At 37.5% G+C, this 27,895-nt stretch overlaps 4 protein-coding genes across 5 annotated transcripts; 3 read left to right on the forward strand and 1 right to left on the reverse strand.

Moving 5' to 3' along the window:
• The first annotated feature begins 1,569 nt into the window (after positions 1-1,569).
• On the forward strand, positions 1,570-14,470 carry tgm1l1 (transglutaminase 1 like 1). The gene is made up of 14 exons (XM_020936044.2): positions 1,570-1,726; positions 3,846-4,138; positions 4,358-4,549; positions 6,422-6,673; positions 9,573-9,691; positions 9,935-10,042; positions 10,600-10,777; positions 11,544-11,682; positions 12,039-12,231; positions 12,301-12,454; positions 12,679-12,963; positions 13,145-13,305; positions 13,394-13,530; positions 13,612-14,470. Exons 2-14 carry the CDS (start codon positions 3,847-3,849, stop codon positions 13,754-13,756), a joined length of 2,355 nt encoding a protein of 784 aa, XP_020791703.1. The 5' UTR covers positions 1,570-1,726; position 3,846; the 3' UTR covers positions 13,757-14,470.
• Positions 14,471-14,565: 95 nt separating this feature from the next.
• On the reverse strand, positions 14,566-18,076 carry abhd4 (abhydrolase domain containing 4, N-acyl phospholipase B). The gene is made up of 8 exons (XM_020936065.2): positions 17,890-18,076; positions 17,084-17,169; positions 16,841-16,945; positions 16,389-16,677; positions 16,094-16,275; positions 15,897-16,008; positions 15,627-15,813; positions 14,566-15,268 (listed from the first exon to the last, which is right to left on the reverse strand). Exons 1-8 carry the CDS (start codon positions 18,036-18,038, stop codon positions 15,179-15,181), a joined length of 1,200 nt encoding a protein of 399 aa, XP_020791724.1. The 5' UTR covers positions 18,039-18,076; the 3' UTR covers positions 14,566-15,178.
• On the forward strand, positions 17,508-20,372 carry dad1 (defender against cell death 1). Its single transcript, XM_020936101.2, has 4 exons — positions 17,508-17,665; positions 18,546-18,774; positions 19,064-19,219; positions 20,191-20,372. Exons 2-3 carry the CDS (start codon positions 18,564-18,566, stop codon positions 19,192-19,194), a joined length of 342 nt encoding a protein of 113 aa, XP_020791760.1. The 5' UTR covers positions 17,508-17,665; positions 18,546-18,563; the 3' UTR covers positions 19,195-19,219; positions 20,191-20,372.
• Positions 20,373-20,525: 153 nt separating this feature from the next.
• Positions 20,526-26,624, forward strand: pigr (polymeric immunoglobulin receptor). 2 transcript variants are annotated; one of them, XM_055151492.1, is made up of 8 exons: positions 20,526-21,697; positions 22,172-22,534; positions 23,194-23,275; positions 23,400-23,626; positions 24,167-24,245; positions 24,991-25,079; positions 25,566-25,615; positions 25,682-26,624. In XM_055151492.1, the coding sequence occupies exons 1-8, from the start codon at positions 21,649-21,651 to the stop codon at positions 25,763-25,765; spliced, it is 1,023 nt and encodes a 340-aa protein (XP_055007467.1). In that variant the 5' UTR covers positions 20,526-21,648; the 3' UTR covers positions 25,766-26,624. The 2 variants fall into 2 exon arrangements, with proteins under 2 accessions (XP_055007467.1, XP_020791699.1); XM_020936040.2 differs by having other exon boundaries at positions 22,190-22,534.
• The last annotated feature ends 1,271 nt before the right edge of the window (positions 26,625-27,895 follow it).

A 27,895-nucleotide genomic window follows, 5' to 3' on the forward strand; every position in this document is an offset into this window, starting at 1 on the left:
TGCTCTGCCTGAAATGTTACGCTGTATGATATTAATAAGTGCTCATCCTCACATTTATTAAACTACAGATGGTTTTACTACTGAAAAATACTTTGATAAACAAGTATTCTGGCTGTGAGTGGTTGTTGCCTGTCTACAGATCTGACCTGTATCTTGGCCTGGTTTGGTGTCAGTGATGATAGAAAGGTTTAATGCCATACTGTGAAACATTTGACTGACCCTCCACGAGAAAAGCTATACAATGCACTTTTAACACAAGGTCGCAGACATAAGTCATGCTTGTACATGTTTGTGACTACTCATTGTGCTTTCATAATCTTTCACAATATATGAAGGCAATTTTTTCCCTTCTAATATGTCTTTCTCTTTGGTTGACTGGGCTGTTTGGATTCCCACGTATTGAGGGGGATCTAGGACACAATCCCATCTGTTATGCTCTTTACTGTGTTGAACCCAAGTCACCTTTACATTTCCTCTTGTCCAGCGCTCTGCACAAGCTGCAAATGTGGTCTGTGTCATTTATCACAATGGTGTCAGGCCAGCAAGTTCAACAATAAATGGTCAGCGCTTTCAGAATACAAATAGTCCTGACAACCAAGAATTTAATGCATGTGCCAAACAACCATTTGAAATTATATCCCCAAATTATAACAAACTGACTTATATTTTATCTTTTTTTTTTGCAGCGATCGTTACCTACTACAGCAAGATGAATATAAGGAAACTGAGCCAGGTATGTTTTACACTATAACTCAGTGTTTCCCAAACGTTCTTTTGAGTACCCCCTAAATTTTGTCTCACGCTCCAAGTACCCCTCCCGTGTCTACTATAGGAAAATAAATCTGTTTACAAGTATATTGTCAGTTATTACGATTGCATTTTCTTATTTTAATGATATTGAGGTCCAAAATATAACATTTTAAAGATGTAAACATTACTACAAAGTACATGTTTTATTCAAATTTCATCTTTTAAGAGGGTTGTTAAGTGTGATGTCCAAAATGCACAAATGTTAAACCTTGTATTTTCAATTATTGTCTAAACCCAAGAACTGACTGTATTAGAATAGAATTTTGCATTTTAACAATATTCATTCTCACCACTGCATCTGTATTCCTTACTACTGGAATGCTGTGATGTCTTCTGAAACACAGCAATTTGGATAATATTTTTCTTTGTGAGGTTTATGACGTATGCCTCATGAAAAGAAGTACTTACAGTAATTTAAGTGATTGCAGAAGTCTTAAGTCACCACCACAAAGTGATTCAGAGTCATTGGAAAGTTCACTAGAATTTCCACAGCTCATGTATTTTTTATTTATTTACCATTTGCATAAAAATGTAACCTCATCTCGAGTCTAAACACATCTGTGCCCATTCTCTTCCTATCAGCCTCCCCCCACTCCCTTCCTGAATTGGAAAGAGAGGGCCAGAGGATTGCGTAATAATTATTTGCTAGTCTGTGATTCAGCCTTAACTCTAACTCACTTACGCTATGTGAGCTCTGTTACGCGGTAAGAGTCAAGCGCATGGAAGCTGTGTGGGAGTTAACATGAGGAAGTTTAAGGGTGGGGCAGAGAGAGGAAAGGGGCGTTTGTGGCAAGGCATTGCATTCTCGGACTGCTATATAAGAGGTATCAATATTCAAAGAACAGGCACTAAACAGTTTACAAGTTAACAAAAGAAGCATACTGTGATTTGGACAAGAGTAGAAGATTAAAGCCAAGTAAGTTTGGGATTTTGTTTTTATACTTTAGAGTTGAAAGTAGAAAGTAGAATGAAATAATTTAACCTTGTTATGTACTCATATCACTGTTTGAAAACCGGTCATTTGGTCTGTCAGTTGTGAGTTGTGAGCAGCTGTTGTACTAGGAGACTTTTTTGGTTAGCTTTGGTTTTGTAGCAACCCCTCAGTTATAATTATGTATTTCCACAAGGAAAATTACTGCCACTCTAATTATTATTTAGAAAAAGACTTATCTCAGGAAGTGCAGAAATTTAAAAAAGCAGAAGTTGTACATGTGGTACTGATAAAGATGTAGGGAGAAAGAAGAAAGATGAAGAAGCAACAATTTCAAGCCTCACTGGTGACTCCATTTAAGTTTGTGCATGAATGTGTGAGCAGGAACAGGAGGCACAGAGGTATTGTGGGGGAATGGCTTTTCTCAGGTTCAGTGGATGACACTAATTGGCAAATCTGAGGCCTCTCAAAGGTGTGTGTGGAAGATAACTAGACTTTAATAAAAAAGAAAAAAAAAAAGAATGAATAGTAAAAAGAATGGAATTTTTGAAGAAATATTTTTGCCAGTGTCTTCCATTATAAATACTTAATCCATGTACAATAAAGTGTTTTTCTTGAATAGTTTTGAGTTTTGAATATAGCCAAGTATAGCCAAAAAAGTATGCAATTTTGCTAGTCCCACCAGTCCCAAGTCCTTAATGGCAATTTAGGTTGGCATTGTGCACATTCTAGGAAGCAGGTGGTTCCTTACATGAAAACAATTTTAAGAAGCATATTTTTCCGCATTTTCTTACTGTTCATGTTAGGTTACGTTAATTGTCTGCTTAAAACAAATTATGTCATCAAACATTTTATACTTTTTTATTTGAAAGAGAAAGCATCTAGGTTGAGTGAAGTCAAATGGCATATGAATGGAGTAAACTGTTGATGCAACAGACTCAGCTCTTTCCAGCTGTTTGGATTGATACACTGACCGGGATTACTCAAAAATTTCACTTTATAGCAGTTAGGCTGATCTTAACTTCTCTCACCATGTTACGTAAGGTGTGCATACCAGTCCATGCTATATCATGAAATACCTTCCAAAAACATGCTGAAACCTAGAATATTTAATTGCACAATAAAATAGCATGTGTGTTTTTTAATATCTCCAGGATCTTGCTGACGTACCACCTCTTTCTGCAGCCCATTATAGCACACTGCTTAAACCACTCTTTATGGTGCTTTAATGTTGTTTTAATGAACATTTAATGGGGTGTACCACCCAAACAGTGGCCTTTTAGGGGAAAGGGTGTGTGTATGTAGACTTCATTATCATTGTTGATACAGTAGGTACTTAAGTTTTTTATAATAGTAGCTACTTAGGTATTTATCACTATAGAATGAAGTGAGCAGTAGCTTATCTTCCTTATCTTCAGAATGTTGAAAATACTTTTTTTTTTTTGCTAAATTACAATCTACATTTAAATTGTGTTGTTATAGTCCTGATTTGCCTTCATAGTTTGAGTTTCAACTTCTCCATGTTGACACATTTCACATGGGTGAAAGACAAGATATCCAAGAATGCTCTGAGAAAGTCTGTTGACCCACTTGAGTGCAAATCAGGAATGTGGTAATTGTGGGAGCAGGCAAAAGTAAAAGTAAATTGTTCTTTTCATTACAATTAGAAATAAAAGGAAGTGGGGTGTTTCGAAAGGGCAAAAAGTTCAGGTTTATTTCTGGAGCGTGACTTTGAACCTTAGGCAGAGTACTCTTTAGACAGTAACCAGCTAGTTGCATTTCATACAGACAGTTATACAGTTACTGTCAGTCAGCTACTGATATTTTCTTTCTCTGTGTTTCAAGTTGTTATAATTAATGGTATCCTAAAAGTAAAAAGACAAGTTTTATTGAACCATTTTAAGGTGAATGTAGCTGCAGGTATGGAAACATAAGCCATAACACATCTATGTAAATCATGATAACTCAAGTCAAGACAAGTTTAATTGAACCATTTTAAGGTGAATGTATCTGCAGGTATGGAAACATAAGCCATAACACATCTATGTAAGTCAAGATAACTCATTCAAGTATACAAGTATTTTCTTTTTGTATGTTTGTGCAGGATGCCAGGAGAGCGTCTGTCAGTGAGGAGCATGTCAGATGTGGGTCGGTTTCCTGGAGCGGCGCCCCCCACCCGCGTGCAGCTCACCATCCACAAAGAGGAGAAGAAGCCAGAGGAAGCAGGCTGCAAACGCTGGTTTAAGAAGATGTGCCCATGCTGTTTCAAAAGGCAGTCCAGCACTTCATATGACGTCACAGATAAAGTGGAGTTGGTCAAACCCCCTACCCCTGCCCCAATCACCCCTGAACCAGAAAAACTCAAGACTGAAAAAGTTGAAATGAAGGAAATGGATGGTACGTCACAGGAATAGACATGTAATGGCAAGAGTGCAAATCAGACTAGTTTACGTCATGTAGAATTATCCCTTTAAAACTCTGAATACAGATGTCTTGATGTGATTTATGATTAATATCTGTTTTTACTTGCTCACTAGGATATGATTCACTAAACTATAATTACTTTATGTAGGCCATAAATCCCACCTTCTAATTGACCTTGACTTATTGTTGCAGAATTTAAGTTGTCTGTGTGTTCCGTGGACCTGCTGAGCTCTCAAACAGATCCGAACAGGAAGGAACACCACACGGACTTGTTCCATGGAGATGAGCTGATCATCCGCAGAGGACAGACTTTCCAGATCCAAGTGGAGCTCAACCGGCCTTACTGCGCTGACACCGACAAACTGCACCTAGAACTCAAAACAGGTATTGAATATTGAGTGTATAGATTATAGATGCACAATGCAGTAATACTGTTAAAAATGTGGAGACAAGGTTGTTTAAAAGGCATTTTCCAGGTAAAAGGTGTTTAAGTTTAAATAGCTGGAAGTTATAGGAAATACGCAAATCAGAATATGGATATGAAAAAGATGATGAATAATTTATAATTGTCAATTGTCAGCTTGAGTATTTTTAATCAAGAGGTCTGCAGTGAACCCTCTGTCAGTAAAATCAGGTGGTTTGGAGCTCAGACTTGCATGTTTTTAGTTAAATGGTAATAATTAATAATAATTATTACCATTTAATTAAAAGTCTGTCATATAGGAAGATAATATAAAAAAATAATAATAATAAATGCACTTTTTAATGGAGTATTGGAAGACAAAATAAATCTATCAATATGACATTTTTGTCATATGGCAAAGGCCTACTTTACACAGCTTCATCTTACATAAAAGGAATATGGTTAGCAATAACAACATTAACTTATCAAAGTGGGAAAAAAATCATGTAAAGGCCATGGAATATTAACCAGGCTGACTGATCCCAATGCAATAAACTACTGCTAATGTAAACCATTTGAATAATTTACATAATACACCTTCCTATAACTTGTGTGGGAATTGAGGTTGAAATGCTTTGTGCAGTGGAGCTGTGGTCCGGCTGTAGCTGCTGCACAAGTTCTGGATTCCAGCCACAGTCCTGTGCTAATAGTTTCCAGACGTGCAGCACAGATACCTCCCTCTGGTATTTACAGAACCCCAACTACAAGTCCTCATGGGATTATGAAGTTATGGCGTCATCGTACAACAGATCCTTTTTCACTTCAGATTATTCACATAGGGTGGGGACATAGTACTGTACATTCATGCTCAGGAGAGAAAATTACAAGTGAAATGCACAGAGAATTAGTCAATAATTCATTGTTTCAAACGATAAGGCTTGCAGTCTCTCTGGAAATATCTTTGTTTTTATTTTGACAAACCATAAAAGACTGTTATGCTTTTGTGACTTACTGTTCACTATAAACTACAATTACTGTGTCACAAACAAACCACTTACTGCTATGTTAGTAAGTAGCTTCTCAATATTGAAAAATGATAAGTGCTACTTCTAGGCTGCGCTGTCACAATTTTCTTTTCAAAAACAAACTATGCACAAGCGTGTGTCAGTTCTCATTTGAATTCATTTTGTGTGGCTGGACAGGTTGTTAGTGATGAATGGCAATGTGAGAGAAGGTTCTTTTATTGACTTCGAAATATCTTCTAGCTCTATTCTGCAAATTTCTGTATTTTAATGTTTGACAATTGGGATACACAATCACTTTTTTCTTTTCTGTGTCACCTTGTAAGGCTGTCATAAATTTGAAATCCAATAAATGAAAGTGAATATCAATACTTAAACCCAGTTATCATGGTGATTACAACAAAACCAGTTAGTATTTGAGTTGTTACTAAAATCCACAGAATTTGATTTCATGGCAGCAGGTCAAACAGCAATTGTCATTTTGTTGTATCCATTGTTTTTGTTTGTACATGTAATACTGGTAGCAGAAGTAGCAATATTCACAATGATGTTAGTGGGAACAGAAAACTCTCCCTCTAGGTTCCCCTGAAATGCACTGCAGGCACTCACTCCTTCTGTCAAGTTGTAAGATTTTAACAATGTAGGACACATTTTCTTATGCAACCATACATTAAGACAGATAATACATTTCTCTTTCCATGTAAAATACTAATTTGTACTGACTAATTTTGAAAGTTTCAGCAGGCACTCCGCCTGTGTTACGCTTTATCTGTCTCTGTCCTGGTAGCTTTCACTTGACTTTATGACTGACCTCTGCTCTCTCTGATTTAGGGGGGCTGCCACTGGTGTCCAAAGGCACACATGTCATCATTCCTCTAGTAGATGACCTGGAGGATGAGTGCTGGGAAGCCAAAATTGTGGAGCAGACTGAAAACAAAATCAAGCTGTCAGTCAACTCTCCAGCCTCCGCAGTGGTGGGCCTGTATGGGGTCTCTGTGGTCACCAGCTCACTCAAAGGGAACAGCCCCACCACCTACAACTCACCCAAGCACATTGTGATGCTGTTTAACCCATGGTGTGAAGGTAAGACCAGCCACGAAGAAATTCATCCAAATGAGACGTGGTTGAAATACAGTTTGTCCAAAATGAAAGGATGACTTAAAGTTGCACCCTCCACCTTAAATGTTACATAGTGCACGTTTAACTAAATTAATCACTTATTTGCCCTGGGTTCTGTACTTTTACTGACAAACAGGCAGACAAACAATGATATCAAGCACTGGTGCTATAATGTGGTGCTTTGCTGGTATAATGACTTTCCCTTCTGCCATTTCCTGCAAAACATCCACTTCCTTTGGCACTTATATTCACAACTTTATTTTGGTTGTTCATTTACCTGGGTTTGGTTCTAGCACACAGAGTTTACCTATTGTGATTAGATGTAGTAGAGTAAAACTGTCAAATAGACTCTTAAGCTGTATTCTTTAGCAAAAACAATGTTACCAAATGCATTGAGAAGTCTTGGCATGATTTTCTCACAATTTTAGCACAAGAAGAAGCCTTCACAAAATGCAATCTGTGCGAGGACTCTTGAATAATATTTCACATGGATGAGAAATGCTAGCCCTGTCAGTGAGTGTGTTGCTGTCCATCACACGCCACCCCGTGACCCGAGAGCAGCTCTAAGGGTTATGTAACTGCTTTGGCAGAGATTCCCAGGGACTGGCTCCTGACTTGGACCAAAATTATTGACATTCTTGAGTAGGACATGATATCTGTTTCCCCAAGTGAGAGGAGGGTTCGTGTCTGGCCTTAACATTTTGGTGAGATTGTTACGTTTTTATCAATGTTTGCTCTGTACAAATACAGATGCTCATGATCAATTTTGTATGGATTTGCCCTTTCTCTTACCAGCACATCTCTCCAATATTAAACAGTGCCTGCTTCTTAGATGCCCTGATTTATGTTCTGAATGAACAACATAAGCAACAACTATTCAGTCATTTGATTAAGTTTTATTTTGATGTCCCAATCCCTACTAGATGAGACAGATTGTTTGCTGCAGAAAAGATTATATAAACAAACTAATGTACTACTAGTAAATGGCCTATGTAACTATATTATTCCATTTGATTCGGACCATTGAAAAAAAAAAGTCTTTTAGCCCTTTGTAACTTTCCTAGAGGGAGTCTGCTACTTTCTTGTTACCATAAACTTGTTATTGCATGGCCTGAAATGTTCCATAGTAATGCGATTAAACATATCTATCTTGCATCTATAAAGCTGAAAAACATGCATTCTTACTGTGAGCAAGGTTGCCTCTCCAGAGAACTGAATGGCAACTTGGGGATAGATACGTTTAATGGAAACAACCAGAAATGTTACACAGTACACCTTTAAATATAATCTATAGCCTTACTGGTAACTGGGGGAACTTGGTATTACTAATTAGCACTTTGCCAACATAGATGCAGCTGAAACCATACCATCTGTGCAGCAGGAACTATGCCATTTTATACGTGTTTTTTATTGCCCATGTACAAGGCAGCATTATGTTTTGATCATTTGTATCATGGATGTATGGTTGTTCTTTTATTCATGCTATTTAAGGTTTGCTGACCACTGCAGAAATGTCAGGTTATTTAAAAGAAGTGAATTTGCACATAAATAACTTCTGGCATGGATTTGGCACAGGAACCCCGTCTGTCTTTTATTGTAGTTTTTTGGCAGATAGCCCAACTCTTTGAATAATCCCTCTCAATCTTTTTCATCCTTCCCAAACTCTTATAAATTCCAAACTCACGATGACTGCATAAAAACGCTAACAGCTAATCCTGCAACTCCACCCTGCTTTACTGTTTCCAGCTGTATTTCCTCCCACAACAGCTATCTGTGGACCCAACCCTGCAGCCTCCTCTTACTTGTTTGACTCCCTATCCTCCCCTTCATTCTTATCACTGACTGGTGTGTGTTTTTCTGTCTGTAATCCTCTGTGTAAACATGAACAATCACAATTAACCTTTTTTTTTTATTATTGTTTATTACAGCACTGCATCATGTGCTATTTTAACATCAACAGACTTGATTTATATAAGAATAAATTCAATCTATAATAATGTAATTTCCTAGCTGGCATTTGAAAGGAAAAAAGTTTTCTTTAGCTCAATATTTAGGTGTGGGGTTTTCTTCTACAAGTCTCCTCATTTATGCAGGCTTTGGGCAGACACAGTATTGTAGTAGTAATTTCTTAAGCTGAATTTGCATTTTCTTTTCTCAAAACTTGAACTGAATATAAGTTTATCGTGCTTTTAATATGAACGAATGATGCAGTTGTGACAGAGTTATCAAACACTGATCGTTTATCCCTATTATAATTGACACAGTGTACTTCACTCTCTTCCCTTAACCCCACCCTCATCTCACAGCCTCCTAAGCAAAACTTCCCCTCTTTCTTCTTGCAGCTGTAAAAAATGTAAACTTCAGACTTCCCTTCTGTGTGAACTCTCTGACACTTTGTCTTCAGGTGGTCTACTTTGTTGCATACTGTGATTTCCGTATATACTTTTAATAACAAAGATACAAGTAGTGGAATAGTATTTTGCTTCACTCATGTCAGCACTGAACTTGAACGTGCAGTTGAAAGTGTGCACATCATAGATACATATAAATGAATGCACTGCCTCGGGCCCCACTGCAGGGTCTGGAGTCATTGTGTTTCTTAACAATTTCCTGGCCTTAGGGACCCTTTCATTGCTTTTTATGAATAGAAAAGACATTCCTCAGTGCTTTTGTCACTCAAGAGGTGAAATTCAGGGTCACTCTCACAGCCTGGAAATAAAACGACAATCCTAACCATTGTCCATTCCCAACCATCCCATCTTTGTTCAATCTTTTCTAAACTTGAGATAACTTAGAATCACTTTTTAACACCCAAATCTGCTTGTCTTATGCCAAAATCTGATTGTATTTCTCATTTTTACAGAGGACACAGTGTTCCTGGATGATGAGGATGAGAGGAAAGAATATGTGCTCAATGATACTGGGCGGATTTACTACGGAACAGAGAAACAAATCGGCGCCCGCACGTGGAATTTTGGGCAGGTACTATTGACTTTGATGACAAGATGTGACTTGAAATAAGAGTCTGCTCTAATACTACTCTCACGGGATAATTTTGAACTGGGGGAAATTGCTGGAATAATTTGATGACGCACACAGCCTTACATAGCCAAATGTTTTAGCAGCATTTCCGTTTTTCGTCATCAAACTTTATAAGAGCTATTGTCTTCATTGTGCCTAGGGTTAGATTGAAGACATGCGTAATAAATTGTGTGTAATTTGCAGTTTCATGAAGGGATGCTTGAGGCCTGCCTGTTCATTCTGGAGAAAAGTGACATGCCTCCCTCTGGTCGTGGTGATCCAGTCAATGTGGTCCGAGTTATATCTGCCATGGTGAGGATTGTTTTTTTGTTTTTTTTCCAAATAATGCATTATTTGTTGTGGTGATCCTGAGCCTAGAAAGAAGCAAAGGGATAGAAAATGGAGAGCTCTAAATAACTGCAGCTACACCCGAGTTCTAAACAGCTCTAAATATCCATTGTGTTATTTAACCACCTTGCTATGTAACATAATGCCAGGCATAGCATCCAGTTAGCTATTTCAGGAACACATAGCAATACGATTGGTGACACATAGTACTACTCTAATAATAATAATAATAATAATAATAATAATAATAATAATGCATTGGTTTTATATAGTGCATTTCTGGACACTCAAAGACTTATTCATTCACTCCACACTGGTGGTGGTAAGCTGCTATTGTAGCCACAGCTGCCCTGGGGCAACAGTTTTTGTGACTGGTGCCCCCCTGTGGTACCTGGTGTCTCCCATCCAAGTACTAACTAGGCCCGGCCCTGCTTAGCTTCTAAGATCTGATGGGATCAGGTTTTGACAAGCCAGTATGGTCACCAGTATGACAACATAATAACCTAACATACTCTTTACAGATAAATGCTCAGGACGACCATGGTGTTTTGGTGGGGAACTGGTCAGGGGACTATTCAGATGGTGTGTCCCCAGCTGCGTGGAGCAGCAGTGTTGAGATCCTGAAGAAATACCACTCTTCCTATGGCACACCTGTGTGTTATGGACAATGTTGGGTCTTTTCAGGGGTCACAACGACAGGTGCGTATCTAAAACCACGCACATATAGAAGGTGTGAAGGGTAATTGGACACAAAGAACAGTTATGTGCATGGACTTTGACAAAGGTTGTTCAGAGTTCACTTTCTGTTTAATATTTGTAACCAAACTGACCCGCAGTGTATCAGACCCTTTTCATTTAGCTTGCTGTAACAGTGCTCTTCATTCTTTGAACATGCAGGCAGTGTCTCTCACATGATAGCCCGCTGACCCCAGCACATAGTGTTTCCCCTGATAGCAGGCCATAGCTCATATACACCTAAAATACATTGGCATTCCTACCATTCCACTACTACTTTTGTCACTCGTAGAGCTGCATGTGTTGCTTTCAGTCAGCCTGGATAATAACTTCAAATACACTGCTGTGCTGTTTAGGCCAAACATTTTTATTGCTGGAAGTCATCACCATGCTCTATGGACCAAAGAATAGGGCCATCATAAAGAGATTTAGTAGGTGATTTCCTTACAAAAATACAAGACCAACCAATTTCACTGTCTCTGTCACACAATGTTTTTTTCCCAATTTGAATCAAAGAAAGCATTAAGTGAAAGTGTGATGGAGCTGATGTAAAGGAGTAAACGTTATATTAAAAATAAATTAAGCATATTTAAGAGCTACAGCATAGTACAACACATGCCAAATCAGCGTAGGAATAATATTGAATGTCACAATAATAATACTGTGGCATCTTAGTCGATAATTAGAGGTTGTTACTTCCTTGTGTACTTAATAGATTTTGTTTCTCCAGTGTTGCGTTGTCTTGGCATACCTGCCCGCAGTGTGACCAACTTCCAATCAGCTCATGATACAGATGTGTCACTCACCACAGATGTGTATTTTGATGAGAATCTGGAACCTATCGACTACCTCAACAAAGACTCTGTTTGGTAAGAAGATGTTCACTTTTTGCTGCTTGATGCTAAAAGTAGGATTGCAATATATATATTTAGAGCAGTTCTCATTAACTCCAACACCTAGGTGTCATGAAATGTCTTTGAACACAGAATGAACAAATGACAAAGATGCAGCTAAAAGATATAAAGAACATTTTGGAATATGTGGCTGTGACATAGTTTATGAAGCTACATTTAAAATGAGTCTATAACCGTATTAGCTTGTCCTTTCATGTTTATACTAATTAAAGGGCCACTTGCCATCTACTCCTTCAGTTTGACTTGCATATATATATAGTTCATATAAAATTATCTCTCAGAATTTATTTCTTAAATAATTCTGACTTTAGGAACTTCCATGTGTGGAACGACTGCTGGATGGCCAGACCAGACCTGCCTCCAGGTAATGGAGGCTGGCAGGCAGTGGACTCCACTCCCCAGGAGACCAGTCAGGGCACCTTCCGCTGTGGTCCAGCCTCTATCAACGCCATTCGCACAGGACATGTCTACCTCAAGCACGACACTCCCTTTGTGTTTGCAGAGGTAAAAGAGAGAGCTCTTCTTAATAGGATTCATTCTTAGACATTTAGCTGAATCATATTTTCCATTCAGGTCAACAGCGACAAGATCTACTGGCAGAGGAACTTGGACGGGACTTTCAGCCAAATTTACAGTGAGAAGAAAGCAGTGGGCCACTTCATCAGCACTAAAGCCGTGGGCTCAGACGAGCGTGCAGACATCACACACCTGTATAAACACCAGGAAGGTACTGCCTTTAATTACACTGTTTCTCCAACTATATTCTAATCCAATATTGAGATACCTTTCAGCAGTTATCATTGATTTAACTTGTACCTTTGAACTGCTCATTTCCATACTTTAGCCATGCTTTGTTTGGAAGAAATAAGTTCTTTAGTTTTAACCTTGTCAATAAATCCTGAAACTTTTGACAGAACAAATTGTGCTCTCTTTATTCTATCTCTCCTCCAGGTTCAGAAGAGGAACGCATTGCAGTGGAAACAGCCAGCCGCTATGGCAGCAAGCCAGATGTGTACTCTGCTCCAAGTGCTGAAGACGTGAGTGTGGAGGTCAAGATGGCCGGGGAAGGACCCAGGATGGGAGCGGACGCCCAGCTCACCATTGTAGTGAAGAACCTGAGTACAAAACCACGCCAGACCACGCTGCACAGCCAGGTGGCAGTCATGTACTACACTGGTGTGCTCAAGGGCACCATTAAGAAGGAGCAGATGTCAGTGGAGCTCCAGCCCAATGAAGGTGAGCTCTCACTGAGCTTTATTGGACAGGGCAGTGTAATTATGGCACACTTTATTGGCCAGGAGGCTGTCCTGTTTGCAAAAGTAATGAGCAATCATCAACAGTCATTTTTACTGTTATGCCTGCTCTGCTTGAGCCCCCCTTAAAGAAAAAGATTTGACTCTGTATTTTAATTTTACAGAGAAAACCATTGACTGGGTGCTCCCATACCAACAATACCAGAACCAGCTTGTGGACCAGGCGGCCCTGATGCTGACCCTCTCTGGACGAGTCAATGAAACTCAGCAGGTGTTGGCTAACCAGACCACCTTCAGGCTCCGCACACCTGACCTGACAATCACTGTACATATTTATATCATATTGTTAACATTTGATATCATATACATGGATTTAAATACCCTAATGCATGTCTTTTGTGTGCCTCATGTAGCCACTTGGTGAAGCTGTGGTTGGTAAGGAGATGGCAGCCAAAATCACATTCACCAACCCACTGCCAAAAACTCTGAAGGATGTGGTGTTCAGAGTGGAGGGCCTGGGTCTACAGAAGGGTCACGTGGTGGTTGTGGGGTAAGGCATTATGCTTTTCATTTGATTTCTTTTTCTATGGCTACATCATTTGAACCTTGAACTCTCCTTCATTGTTTGCAGGGATGTAGGAGGCCTTGCTACAGTGACACTGACAGAGCACTTCATCCCCACTCAGCCCGGACTCAAGAAGCTGGTGGCATCTCTGGATTGTAAACAGCTCACCCAGGTCCATGGAGTGGCTGATATTGTTGTCCTTGAACAATAGTAGTCTATGACATTAGACTATTTTCTTATAACCTATGTATTAATATACTTAGTTTCTATAACATAAATTCATAAATTATGTATTTTTTGTAAACTCACTTTTTGACTATGAAAATGATTAATTGAAGCTGTAGCGCCAACAGTATTATGCTTAAATTGAAGCTTTTTGAATGAAAAATGTGGTGCTCTGTTGTAACATGTTGTACAGAGCAGATGCAGACATGCCCTTTACTGTAAATGTGTTAAACCACTGTACACTGAATGCCGTAACACTAATATTTGAAGGCAAAACTTTATTTGGCAGTATTTCTTTTAACATTGCTTTATATGTATGCTTACTATGTGAATTTTGTTATCTACAAAATCAAGTTGCCACTAATGAAGGGTACTGTGAAAATTATAGAAATGTTAGCATTTAGAAATAAGTGACTGACTGTGTATATTTACAGAATTATCATTTAGAATTATTATTTACAGAAGTCATTGTGTTTTTGTTCCATGAAATGTATTTTAAATATCTCTTCATTGTTCATACACTGAAGATGCACTTCATCACTGTTTCACCATTTCATTTTTATAGTATGTCCTTAGAGTTACCAGGTCACAGTCAACACTTAGCTCTCAATAATGTGAATGGAATATCTATTCGTATAATAATATTTATGTAACTGTATTTTTGTATTGTTTGCAGTAATAAAATACTTTGGTATATAAAGTGGGTATGTATATGCCTTCCTTTGACAAAAATAAATGTATTCATTCACTATAGTAAAAGTTACTTTGGCACTGTCCAGTAAATCAACACCTTCATTTCAGAAACCTACAACAATGGCTTTATTATAGAGAATATACAGCTTTGTAAAATGACATATTTACCTAACAAAAGTACAACATGCATTTACTTTACAATCGTCAGCATAAATGATGTCAGTTTAAGTTTGAACAAAATACATTCAAAGAATATATCACAAACACCCAACAGCTATTATTGCAGAGTGCATGGTGACTGATGGCAGCATACTGATCATAGAGTGACTTGTTACTGACCTCTACTGGTTAGGTCATTACATAGGTGCATTACATGGGTTTTAAATACAAAAAAATACACTCTGAAGTTATTCCAGTAATAAAACACCACATACATAATATTAAAATATAACAAAAATACAGCACTCAATGAATTGTGTCAGGCACATATTATAAAATGAGAGTAAGATATTACATATTGAGGTCAAACAGATTCTAACAAAGATAAAAATGTGGATGCTATTAAATTACCTACTGTCAAATATTAACCAAAGGAATAGGTTTAAACAAAAAGATATTTGATTGTGTTGTTGAGAAGGTCATAAGTATAAATTAGTGTATAACTTGATACAAAACAATGCTTTAACATACAATACCAGAAGACACTGACATGCAGTTAGTCCACTGTATTACATATATTTTCTACTGCCTCGTTGAATAAATGTGGCTGATCAGCATACACGTGATGAGAAGCATCTTTTATTAACTGGAATCAAAGAGAAAAGATATAAATAATAAGAATACTCAAATTAGATATCATAGGTTTGTCTATACATAGAATCTACAATAAAATATTGAAACAGCACTAATTTAGAGTTTGGTTTAAGAAAAATATATATTAAATTACATTATTTTCTATTAATTTTGAGAATCATAGTTGTAAGGAAAACATGGTCATGGCTACAGTGATTAAGATATTCCTAATGTAAATGTATAGAGCAAATTTATATTAATTGTAAAATTGTTCCAAGCCTTACACCTGTTATGAAGCCAGTTATTCCTATTATTGCCTGGGTGGCCACCTGTGTCTCTCATTACTTTGTGTATAACTTAATTTTACTCACCGCCACTGTGGTATAAGCCTGATTCCTGATTTGGGCTACCTCTTCTCCAGATGAGCTGCTCACCCAAGACTGAGCGCCATACAGAATAGAGAGGGGCATTTTAGGAGGCAGCAACTGAACACGATGCAGCATAGGTCTCTTTGCCCAACCTAAACCCTCAGACATGGCCCGGAAGCCCACTTCACCACTGCACAAAAGAAAATGGCACATCGATGCAATTTATTAAATATAGCACAATGTTAAAATATTTTTGGTGGTAATTGTATAAACCTTGGGCTTTGTGCGTTGCAGTGGTAGATATACTTTGTGACAGTGTCATCATCAAAAAGGTCCTCATAACGCCTTTTAAAATCTAGCCGAAATCTGTTTACAAGTCCTGGACCTGAAATTGTGCAAACAGTGAAAATGATGAGAGAGCTGATGGAGTCCAGCTTTAGTTTAGATAAACATTTTTAAACACAGCTCACCCCAGGGCCCTGCTGCTCTGATGACAGCCAGAGGGTTAAAGTGAGAAAGCACTGATGCAACAGCCTTGACCCAGCGCGGAGGACCGGGCCGCTTTACCACCTCTTTACTTGAGGACTCATCTGTCTGCGGCTGTGGTCGCTCTGGGAAGCCCCAGGGGTCTACAAGGATGAGGTGTGACACTCTGCAATAACAATTATTTTAAAATTGTACTAAGACAGACATATTCATTTTTAAAATGTCTTTGAATCACTTAGTTTGTTATGGTAAGACTGGCTGATTTATACTGTGCAGTACCTTGATGGATGTTGGATTGCATATGAAGTGGCCAAGTAGCCCCCAAGACTATGACCCAACAAAATCATGTTTTCAAGGCCCACAGACTCTCTCCACTGTTCAATAGAGTTGACAAATTGCTCTTCAGCCTCAGCAGGACCTGAAGGAAAGTGTGGCCTGGAGCTTCTGCCAAAACCCAGAAGGTCAAAGGCGTAGACTGGCCGTGACTGGCTGAGTGCATCCAGGTTCCTGATCCAGAGCCCGACTCCTCCTCCAAAACCATGCACCATCACCAGGGGTGTTTTGGCCACTGTCAAAAATATATTAGTTATGTGACATTGATTTTGTGTATACAAAAAAAAAAAAAAATATATATATATATATATATATATATATATATATATATATATATATATATATATATATATATATATATATATATATATATATAAAACATAGCAGAAGTTCCAAACCTTGTTCTGGGGATTTACGAGCCATCTTGTTTGTGACAGTCAGAGTCCATATTCTGTCTTGGCTGGGTAAGGTTACAAATCTGGCCCATAAATCATTCTGTATGCCTGGTACAATATTGTAATATTGATCATTTAGAGCAAAAACTATAACTATAACATATTTCCTTCAATGTTCAGACAGTGCCATCTATCATGCAAACCATTCACACAATACATAAACAAGAAGAAATAACACAGTCTTACAAGCAAGGATTTTTGATTCTGTCGTTTTCAATAAAGACATTGAGGTTGGACGCCAAGAAGGCCACCAGCTACTCACAAAATTGGACCTACAAAGAACAAGGAAAGTAAAATTCTGTACAAAGAATTAGACAGTCAAGTTCATAATATACAATGTCTTTCTAATGGAGTCTAACACCTTTATCAAGCTACACTAAGATTCCCTTAGATCTACAATGACTGTGCTATTTAACAGTGAAAATGTAAATGTTTATGTCAAAGTGAAGCTGCTTTATCATTTGGGTGCAGCTAACCTCTGTGTAGGATCTGAGCAAGAATACTTTCATTAGCAAAATAAATATGCCACGCCTTCTTCCACCTGTTACATAATAATAAGACTATTAAGCTGAGTCACTCACTTCCCATTACAGTGCACTTCACTGTAGTATTCTGATGTAATCTATCCACAGCATAATATATTAAACATAAATACAGACAGAGTATTTGTAGAGCCACTGAAAGAAAAAGTTAGGACTCTATATTCAAGTTCGGGAAGGTTAAAGTTTTGTTTATTAGATACTGTTTCACACCGTAACACCTGTCCAGGTAGGTACAATTGTGTTTAACATTAGGTAAACATAAAATCACATTGCGAATTCATATCGCTACATATACAAAGGTAACAATAACTTATAATAAGTTATTGTTACCTGTTAACTATTAACTAAGTACAGTAACTAAGAACAGTAATGTTACCAAATATGTGACACAAGGCCATTTAAAAATGAGCACATGCCCACACAAACAGAGAAGCTGAAGAAATGACTTACTCTGATGTCTCACAGTCGTTCTGTACTGGCGCTATGGTTGTGCTTGTCTCCATTGGTAGCATCATTAGTTGCTGACATCCACATGAAAACCGAGATATTAGCTGAAAAAGACACGACCTGTGTTGTTTTGTAACACGGTCATACCTCATACTACGTATCCTCAGGTCAGCTGGTGTCTTACAGAGATCGTTTATGGCAACAGTATCATAACGTTTCATCATTGTTAGAGAAAGCAAGGCAACCCCACTCAGATAATCTTTTATATGTACTGATATTAACCACTACACTTATTATAATGCTGATAATAGTGTAGGCTGTTATAAATGTTAAAAAGTAGTCACAAGAAACAACAAAACGAATTTATAAGAGTCAGACATCTTCTTTCTGCGCTCTCATAGTCGGTACAAGTAACCTTTCGTTACTAAATAGGTTTTTATCAATAATTACAACATTATTTACAAAATATATTTCCAATACTTGTAACTAATACTTTCAACATTACGGATATAAGTGATGTGAACAAAAATTGTAGGGTTCCGCACGATGAAGTCGGAAAATATTCCTTGTTGCACTACAGTCGTTTCCGGTTGGTGGAGACACGTCACTTTTCCAATCGCCGAAGAAGTCGACTAGTGACAATTTCATATTTTTGACAGGTTTTGTAGACCATAAGCATGTCAAATTCAGTCATATCGGTTATTTCCCGGTTTCTGGAGGAGTACACCACCACAACCCCCAACAGACTAAAGGTGGTGGATGCATACTTGCTGTACATCTTGCTAACTGGAGCCCTGCAATTTCTCTACTGTCTGCTGGTCGGCACCTTCCCATTCAACAGTTTTCTCTCTGGATTCATCTCATGCGTGGGCTCTTTCATTCTGGCAGGTAATGGCAAGATAGATTTCAATGTGTTTGTGTTACTGTAAATGTAGGTCGTATTGTTCTGATTATATTATCTCATTAATATGCTAGTTCAGGCGAAGCTATCTGCTAGGAGGCTAACATTACTGTTACTGCTGCTGATTTCAGCGAATGCTGATCTGACAATGTTAACAGCTGCAGTCACAGCATCCATGTAAATTATAGTGTAAATCACATTTGAACTACTGAAATGGAATAATTCTGAATTATAGTGCACTATCCTTTCTCACATGAATTTCTGTATTTTTTACAGTGTGTCTCAGGATCCAGATCAATCCGCAAAACAAAGGGGATTTCTTGTCCGTCTCCCCGGAGAGGGCTTTTGCTGACTTTCTCTTCGCTCACACAGTTCTTCATCTGGTTGTGATGAACTTCATTGGTTAGAGCTGACACTTCTCCAGCTTACAAGGTTTGGATTGCACCTATACATTTTGTGCCTATACTACATGACTTTAACACAATGTATTCTTTTGTTTGTAATTAATGGCATTAATATCCATAAGGGGTGTGCATTTCCATATGACTGACGATACAATATGTACCATGAGATGCATGTCGTGATATGATAAATCACAATATATCTCAATACTAAAACAAAGGATAATATTTTGTGATTCATCAGTAACTGCTTTTAATTCCATTTATAAATCATGAGAACAGTGCATGTAACTAATGAATTTTAATAAAAAAGATTATTTAAAAAAAATTATTCGTATATTGTGCCATGAAATATCTCTGAATCTGTTGTTTTCTTACACCCCTCCATCCATCTTTTTCTGCCCAGATAAGCAGATGAAGATCGATTGTATTAACATTGTTAAATATTTATATTTAAATTTATATTTAAATTGCATATGAAAGAGAGAAATGACAATCAAAATAAATAGGATTTAAACAATAAAATGCAAAAATAAAAAAAGATCACATCACCTCACATCCTCCTCATTCCACAGCCGAGGGGCCCGTGTAGAGAAAGCACAGTATTAACACAGAAAGAACAAAATTATGTATAAACATGGACAGGATTTTAGGTTGTCTAAATGTAGTTAGCTGAATTAAATTTAAAAAAAGGAGCATTCATGCTCACACTCTTAATGGTATATTCCAGAAATATTTGCAACAAAGATTTTGTTGTTGGCAATGAAAATCTCAAAAATAAGGGAATCATATATTACTTCTCTTATACACAAAATCTCTGAAAAATGTATTTGAATTCATTTAGACTTAGATTTACTACTACTTGGACACCTGGGTACTTGGACACAGTAGCTCACTCTTCACAATATATTATAATAACAAAAAGCAAAAATATAAATGGTAATAATAAATTCTAAATAATCTGTTGTGTGGCATTCATGTATTTTTATTTTTATTTTACAGAAAACCATAAGGAGAGGTGCTTTGAAGACATCTGATTTGGAGCTCTACGTTTTGAATCTGTCAGACAAATTGCAGTTCAATTTTCTTACTGATGATGGTTGATTTGGTTTTTTTTTTATGTGAACATTTGTAAGGCATTCCCATCTGCACTTTTGACACAAATAAAAATGTATAACATGTAAGGAGTTAAATGTTTGGTTAAAAAAAAAAAAAAAAAAGGACCAATGCCTACCTTTAGACCAGATAAAAAGTTTGTGTGTAGCACTTTGATGGTTTTATGCTGAATGCCACTTTAGTGAGAAGATTAATAACTAGAAAAAGGCAAAGGTATGCATCATTCAGGTGCTCATAAAGGTCACGTATATCTGCTCCAGTGCAGTTTTATTATTGGTAATAAAACTAGCTCACACTTATGCAGGTGCTAGAATTTAAATAGTCTATATTTCAAAGGTCAAATGAATAAGCATTGTACTATAGTTTAAAGAACAATGTGATGATTTGGATACATGCAAAATACAGAATTTGATCAGACTTTGGTTACATAATTAGAGGGGACTGAGGCAGTCAATTCTGAGATGTGCCTGCTTAGCACTGACATTTATTTCTGGCCACACTTCCTACATTGTGTATTTATGGCCCAAACAGAAAGCAACAGACTGCAGGGACATCCTTGACTCACTGCACAGCGCGTTAGAATAATTGTTTGTTAAATGACTGGCTGAGGCTGTATGTGTGTAGCAAATTAATCCAGCAAATGAACACTGGACAAAATCCAAAGCGCCCAGGCATCAAAATCAAATAATTTTATTGTAGCTTGCCAAAAGCCTTCTCTGCTTGGATGAGAAGTGCAATGGGCAGCTTTGAAAAATGGAACGTTAAGTAAGGCTTGCACTCAAATCATGAGGAAAAAGTGGGACTAATGTACAGGACCTTTTTAGACCTTCCGTTGATTAAAATAAAGGTCTAAGATGTAAAACCTTTTCAATAATTTAAAAAAGCACAGTGGTGCGGTTTTAAATTACTGTATTAGTTAGACAGCCTTTAGAAATAAACTTATGACCAATAAACTTATAACATTAGGCAAAGAGCAATAAAGCTATACAGATTAATAAGTTCAATTTGATGCTATAACTTTGGTGACACTTCAGAGACTAGAACCAATCTAAGTGAATTGCTCTAACAGGGCTTAATTAGATGTGATGGAGCATTTTATCAGTGTGAAAACCTGGATGCAAAATAAAGTAGTCACTTATTACCCCCATTTGATTTTGGTTTGGTTTATTGCAGTTAAGCACTAGTTGCTACAATCCAGCTGGTATCTCAACAGTTAACATCTGGCACATCTGGACTCTATAAGTGGTCATGTGACTATAGGGAAGTCGAAACTCCAGCGGAACCTGCCTTCTGCAACCAGAGGATTTGGCCAGGAATTGCAGTTTTATTAACCATAATTTAGGCATGCACCAACATTTCATACTTACTTTTTTCTTTTTACAATGGATTCAAGGTAATGAAACACCAGACCAAATATAACTCCACTTGTTATTACTGAGTTATGACGCTTTCTAAGGGGGCTTAACTTTCACTTCTTGGGCGTACTTCCCACGCTGAATTCTAGTTTCTATAGAGTGCACATTTTGCTTCTGGCTAAAGTGATTTTTAAAATTTTGATTTATCCAAGCTTCCTAACTGAGCAACGCCTACTGGCAAGTCAAGTATGCATTTTGACAAGCCATCAAAGGTTTATGTTTGTTGTCTTCTACCCAGAACTCTATTGTGTGAACATAATCCATTTTCACCACTCTGTATAGAAGTCTGCATTTCCAGCATAGATAACATGTTTATCTCTCTGCTTCTCATTCTAACTTTCTTGATTAAACTTTGGATAGCTGTTACGTAAACTTACTATGGTCAATTATTTAACTGAACCTTACCTCATCAGTTCAACACTCATCTAAACTCGATATGTAACAGTTAGCAGTTTTCTCCGTTGTATCAGTTTGTCTGTGCAGGGTCACCACGGAGCAGGAGTTTGCTGTTCTGGAGGGCAGATCTCTCACTATACCATGCCATTATGAACCACAGTATGCTGGTTATGTGAAGTACTGGTGCCGTGGGCGTATGAAGGAATTCTGCACCAGCCTGGCCCGTACAGATGAACCCAGAACCCCTGAAATATCTGCTCAGAAAGTCATGATTTATGATGATCCAGTGCAGTTGGTCTTTTCTGTTACCATGACGCAACTGAAAGAGGATGACTCTGGCTGGTACATGTGTGGAGTGGAGATCGGCGGCATTTGGAGTGCAGATCTGTATGCATTCACTAACATAAAGGTCATTCATGGTGAGGGAAACTCCTTCCTCTGACATCTCACAGTGTCCCAATTATAACTAACGAGAGACCCACTTACTGGTCAAAATTAGGACTTAAGACAAAAATGTCTACTTTTATGACTGTATTGCATCTAATTTGGTGTGCACTATGCTTCTGTCCAAATATATAGTCTTTAGAGAAGTGGTGCCACATCAGTCAATAACAAATAACAAGAGTGCTTGAAATAAGAGTATTTAACTTGATTTGGGTAGATTTTGACTATTCAAGGGTTAAAGTGCCCATGAAACATCTCATATCACACAATAACATAAAAATAGCATGTTGCAATAAACCAAATTATTATTATTAGTAGTAGTATTAGTATTAGTATTAATATTTAAATAATATGAAAAAAAATATGAAAAAAAATATGAAAAAAGTGACTTAATATACTGATCATACTAATATATCCTATTTCTTGCACCAAAATTGCAACAAAATTGTGATTTCAAACATATTAACCTCATCATGTTATTTTGAATAACATTTTCCTGTAACAATATAACTGCAAACTGATTGAGGGTGTCTATGACCTCTCTCTGCAGAATTGTGTACATGGTAATAGTGAGTGACAGATAAGTTTTGAACACAAGTTACAGAGTTATATTGAGTTGGTGTACTGTGTGCAGGTATGTCGGTGCTCCACAGCAGACTGACTGGAGAAGAGGGAAGCAGTGTTATGGTCGAGTGCTTTTACAGTGAAAAATACAGGTATTTACTTAGAGATCCGTTATAAATTTACTGGTGCACTGAAACGAATTGGGCAGGCCTCAATAAGCAGCAGACACACAAAGGCATTTCAGACTGACAGCCTTCTTTGCCTCTGTTGTGACAGAGAGAGCCCAAAGAAGTGGTGCCGCAGCGGGGACTGGAGCTCCTGTCTGCTCACCGACTCTGAAGGAGCATACACAGACACCTCAGTGGACATACGGGACGACAGATCTGGGGCCTTCGCTGTGACCTATAAGAGGCTTCAGATGAGGGACACTGGCTGGTACTGGTGTGGAGCGGGACAGCAGCAGGTAGCCGTGCACCTGCAGGTTCTGCCTCGGATCATCACAAGTAAGTCTTCAGTTTTAATACGTTCATCAGTGAACAGCTTGTTATTCTTCTGCCAATCTTCCATCAGTAATAGTTTGGGGCAGAGTTCAAACTTTGAAAGATATCCTTGACTATATTTTGTCTTAAATGACTTGTCTTCTCTATGTTCATTAATTTAATATTGAAAAATAAATCTAAAACTGTAATGTATTAACATAAGCAAAACAAAACAAGCAAAACAAGTTATTCATTTAAATTTTTTATTTTTTTTTTAAATAAAATTTGTATGTGTGTGTTTTATTCATAGTAGATTGAGTTACATTCAGTCGTGGCATCAGCATCAGTCAGTGGGATTTTACTACTTTACTACGAAATAATTTTCTATCTTTATGAAAGGGATGTATTTCTTATTGTAACTTTGCATCAGCCAGAAGCACGGCTCAGACTGTGAGTACTCTGCCATACTAAAGTTGGCTTTACTTCTGACTCTCACATATTGTTTACTTCCAGTGTGGATAAACTCTAGCCACATTTTCAGCTGTGTGTACGTATGTGTTTCAGCAACAGTGATGCCTGTCACAACTTCATCCACTGAAAATGTGCCTCAGCCCATCACTAACAATGCCTGGAACACTCACAGGTAAATACACTCGCAAGTCTTGGACAATATTAACTCACAGGCATGCATAGCTTCTACCTTACGCTTAGTCAATTTTTTTTGTTATTGTTCAAATTTATGTTTGCTTTTGACCTATTGAGCTTCATTTCCCACCCAGTGCCATATGTGCTACAGAGCAATCTCTCCAAATCTCTCTAGTTACTCCAAAATGGTGACTCCTCTTCATTTTGTCAATTATTTGGAATGTCGTGTGTGCCTGTAAGTGTAAGCTTGGGTGGCTTGGGTCCAGTCAAACATAAATAAATAACTAAAGGGTAATTTAACTTGTTTAGAACAGAGGCCCTCCACTGCGAGCACCCCCATGAAAGACTTTAGCACTCCCTCAGACCCACCAAGAAAAATGTCCCTGCATTAAAATGTATTTATTATAACAGGCAATGAAGACCTCATCTTCTCATGGATTTAAAAATCATATCCAATGACTGAATATATACAGCAGTCAAATGCAGTTGTCCTTTCAAAGTTCATTTTCAACTTTGCCCGAGACAGTTAAGTTCATTTCAAGAGCAGTATAAGCTCCCACTGCTGCTGTTTACTATGGATGCTTGCTTATCTATCATTAAAATGGAGTTCAGGTGAAGTTCAGCTGTGTGGAGCGCACACATAATGATGCTGCCATCTCACCAAGGACTATCTATTTGTCATCATTTTGTGTTGCCGTGGAGTTAGACGTGAGCTGCTCTTAAACCTGGCCTCTGTGTTTCAGTTACATCCTGGGAGCTCTGCTGGTGTGCGCCGCTTTTCTGCTCATCCTGGGATTTGCCATATTTGCACGAAGGATGTGGAAACTGCACAGTAAGGATGTCTCTGTCTATTCTCACTGCATTTTAACCTTACAGGAGTAGAACCAACCCCACAGGGAATATTGAACAGAAAATAATGGAACAGTTGGGGCTGCACAGTAGAGCAATTTTACTGCAACATCAGCAAACTGCAATCTCTTTTAATTAAATGTATCAGAATATGTTATAGATGCCTGACAACGTCTTACACTGGCCACAATCCTTCAATATCCTTCAAATAAATTTAAACCATGGTAATATAAAAATGTCTCCATTTATTATGTAAATTGTGTTTTAAATGAACAATTATTTGTTTACTTGTGCATGTAAATATTTAGAAATCCCTTTACTGTCAGGCACCCCTACACTACAATATGATTATGCCTATTCAAAACACTTTACTGGGAGTAAGTGATTCAGCCTGTATGTGTCTGATACATAGTGTAAATGCATTTGACTTGTTTTACCAATGACATATATTTATACTCTGTATTTACAGAGAATGATACAGACCTAGGACATGAATCGGGATTGAAAGTCAGATTTAATGTAAGTTTGCTGCATCATTCTGTGTAATCTAAAACATGAGTCATCTCTTTTCATTTGGTCTTTCAGGACTATTCAGAGGAGATGGGGGAAATGCAGGCATCTGCTGTTGTTTTCCTCAACAAGAATTCCCAGAGTTCACATATGCTTTGAGCAGAAAATATATTTTACATTTGTTGTCACTGTATTTTTATACTTTTTTATCTCCTGCACATCCTTCATACGTGTTTGTTCTTGGCACCACACACAATACAGCACTTGAGTGTGATCCAAGGAACCGTATGAACAAAATTCCCAGTACCCTCCTCCATCTGCAGGATATTTTTGTAAACATATGTCTGTTGTCAAAATGCTACACAGAGTAACAGTCTGACTAAAGTGCCAAATATAAATAGTAATATAGGTAATGATCAGGCATACCAATATGACCTGACAGGTCAAGTGAACATGACAGTCCAACACTCATTAGTTGTACGTGGTACAAGTGCCTTTGTCGAGACAGCATCCCCATTTTCCTGCAGAATAACTCTATGTAAACTGTGGCCTACATCAGGCTTAAGTATCTCTCTTAAAGATGAACACATACAAATGAGTGCTGCTCTGAGATGTCCTATCCAGCAGATAGCACATTAGACTGATGTTCCTACTGACAGAAAAGCTTCGGTGTGCTCTCCGGTGGTGTAGTGGTTTAAGGCATGACACATGTGGTTATTACCTCAGCGCTGTAGCTCCACCTCTGGCTGTCTGAATGTCTCTACCTTTTCTCTCCTCATTTCATGCCACAAATAAAGCGTTCGAGCTGGAAAAACTCTTAAAAAAAAAAAATTATGTCTATAAAATGTAATATATGTTTGATTAAACAAATTGCAGTATGTACTAATGTGAACATGTTACCTTGTATTCAGACAGTAACTTTTTATTATTGTCTCTTATCACAAATGTTTTTGTTTTGTTTTTGTGTATGAATTGCAATGTTCTAACAATAAACCCAAATCTTAACTTAAAACATATTGCTGTATTAAGAAACTATTTAACAAATGAATTTTTTGTACAACCATTCATACCTGTATTGCTTCTGGCAAATATTTCAGAACCTAACTGAGTACTTTTTACTTTTTATTTGTACCAAAACCATTTTTAAAGAAGTTACAAATAAACCCAACAGCATTTTAATGGCATTACTGGTGGAAACCAGAAAATGTAATGTCCAGCACACAAAACAGTGAAAATGGCAATGTTTGGGGCTGTTCAGGAGTCAACACCACACAGCTCTATATTTCATGCTTGAAGTGCCCGGCCTCATTCTGAACCAAGTGGAGTGTTGGACTTGTAAATTGAATTGGCTAATGGGAGCGCTGTGTAGCCGTCACTCAACTTAAGCCTCCACATTTTTATAACTAAATCGTGTTTCTTCATTTCTCTGTGAAAACCACCTACACCCTCTTACAGCCAAAACTTTCACGGCAGATGGATTAATAGTGCATAATTTATGAGATGACATTTGGATTAATGCGATTTATAATACACAACCTTTTCCACTTGCAAAATGGTGCAAATAAAATCACAATGTCTATACACATTACCACAAAGACATACAAAAGAGACTGGGTTCCCTAGAATGTTGTCAAATTACTTAAGTGCTACATACTTAGTTCAAATGGACCTTTATGAGATTTTTACCATCTCATAACAGTATTCCCTCATCATTAACTTACTCAGATCTGTATTTTAATTATACATGTTTGTGTAATCATGACTGGACTGCTCAGATAATTGCTGTTTTCACCTAACCCCTATTTTCACCCACTGCTCTCTATGTCCTTATGAGTTTTTTTAAAGGTCCTGCTCAAAATGAGGATTAATGAGGATACAACATTATAACACAGATCAGAAAATAAAAACAAGAGCCACTCTGTACAGGATGGTGCTTCATGGTTGCATTATGGAACCAGCCATGGTCACTGAAAACATTGTCATGATTTATAAATATAATGAGGTGGTAGTCAGTGGTGCAAATGAACCATTAAAAGAAAAAGCATTTTTTCCCACTTTTTAAAATTTTTTTTAAACATATATTATTATTTATTTTCTATTTACACTTTACCAATTAATTAAAATCAAGTGACTGTAGCTGTGGATGAGACGTGAATTCAAGTTTTGACACTGAAACAATAAACATGAATAACTACCACAGACATTTAAGAGAACAACATAATGCAAAGGTTAAAGGGTAATGTTTGGATGTGCTTTTATGCAGGTAGTGCCCCGGTGCCCTCCTCTACT

This window comes from Boleophthalmus pectinirostris, unplaced genomic scaffold, assembly GCF_026225935.1.
Source record: "Boleophthalmus pectinirostris isolate CB_2022bp ecotype Guang Dong unplaced genomic scaffold, ASM2622593v1 HiC_scaffold_16, whole genome shotgun sequence".
Classification (NCBI taxonomy): Eukaryota; Metazoa; Chordata; class Actinopteri; order Gobiiformes; family Gobiidae; genus Boleophthalmus; species Boleophthalmus pectinirostris.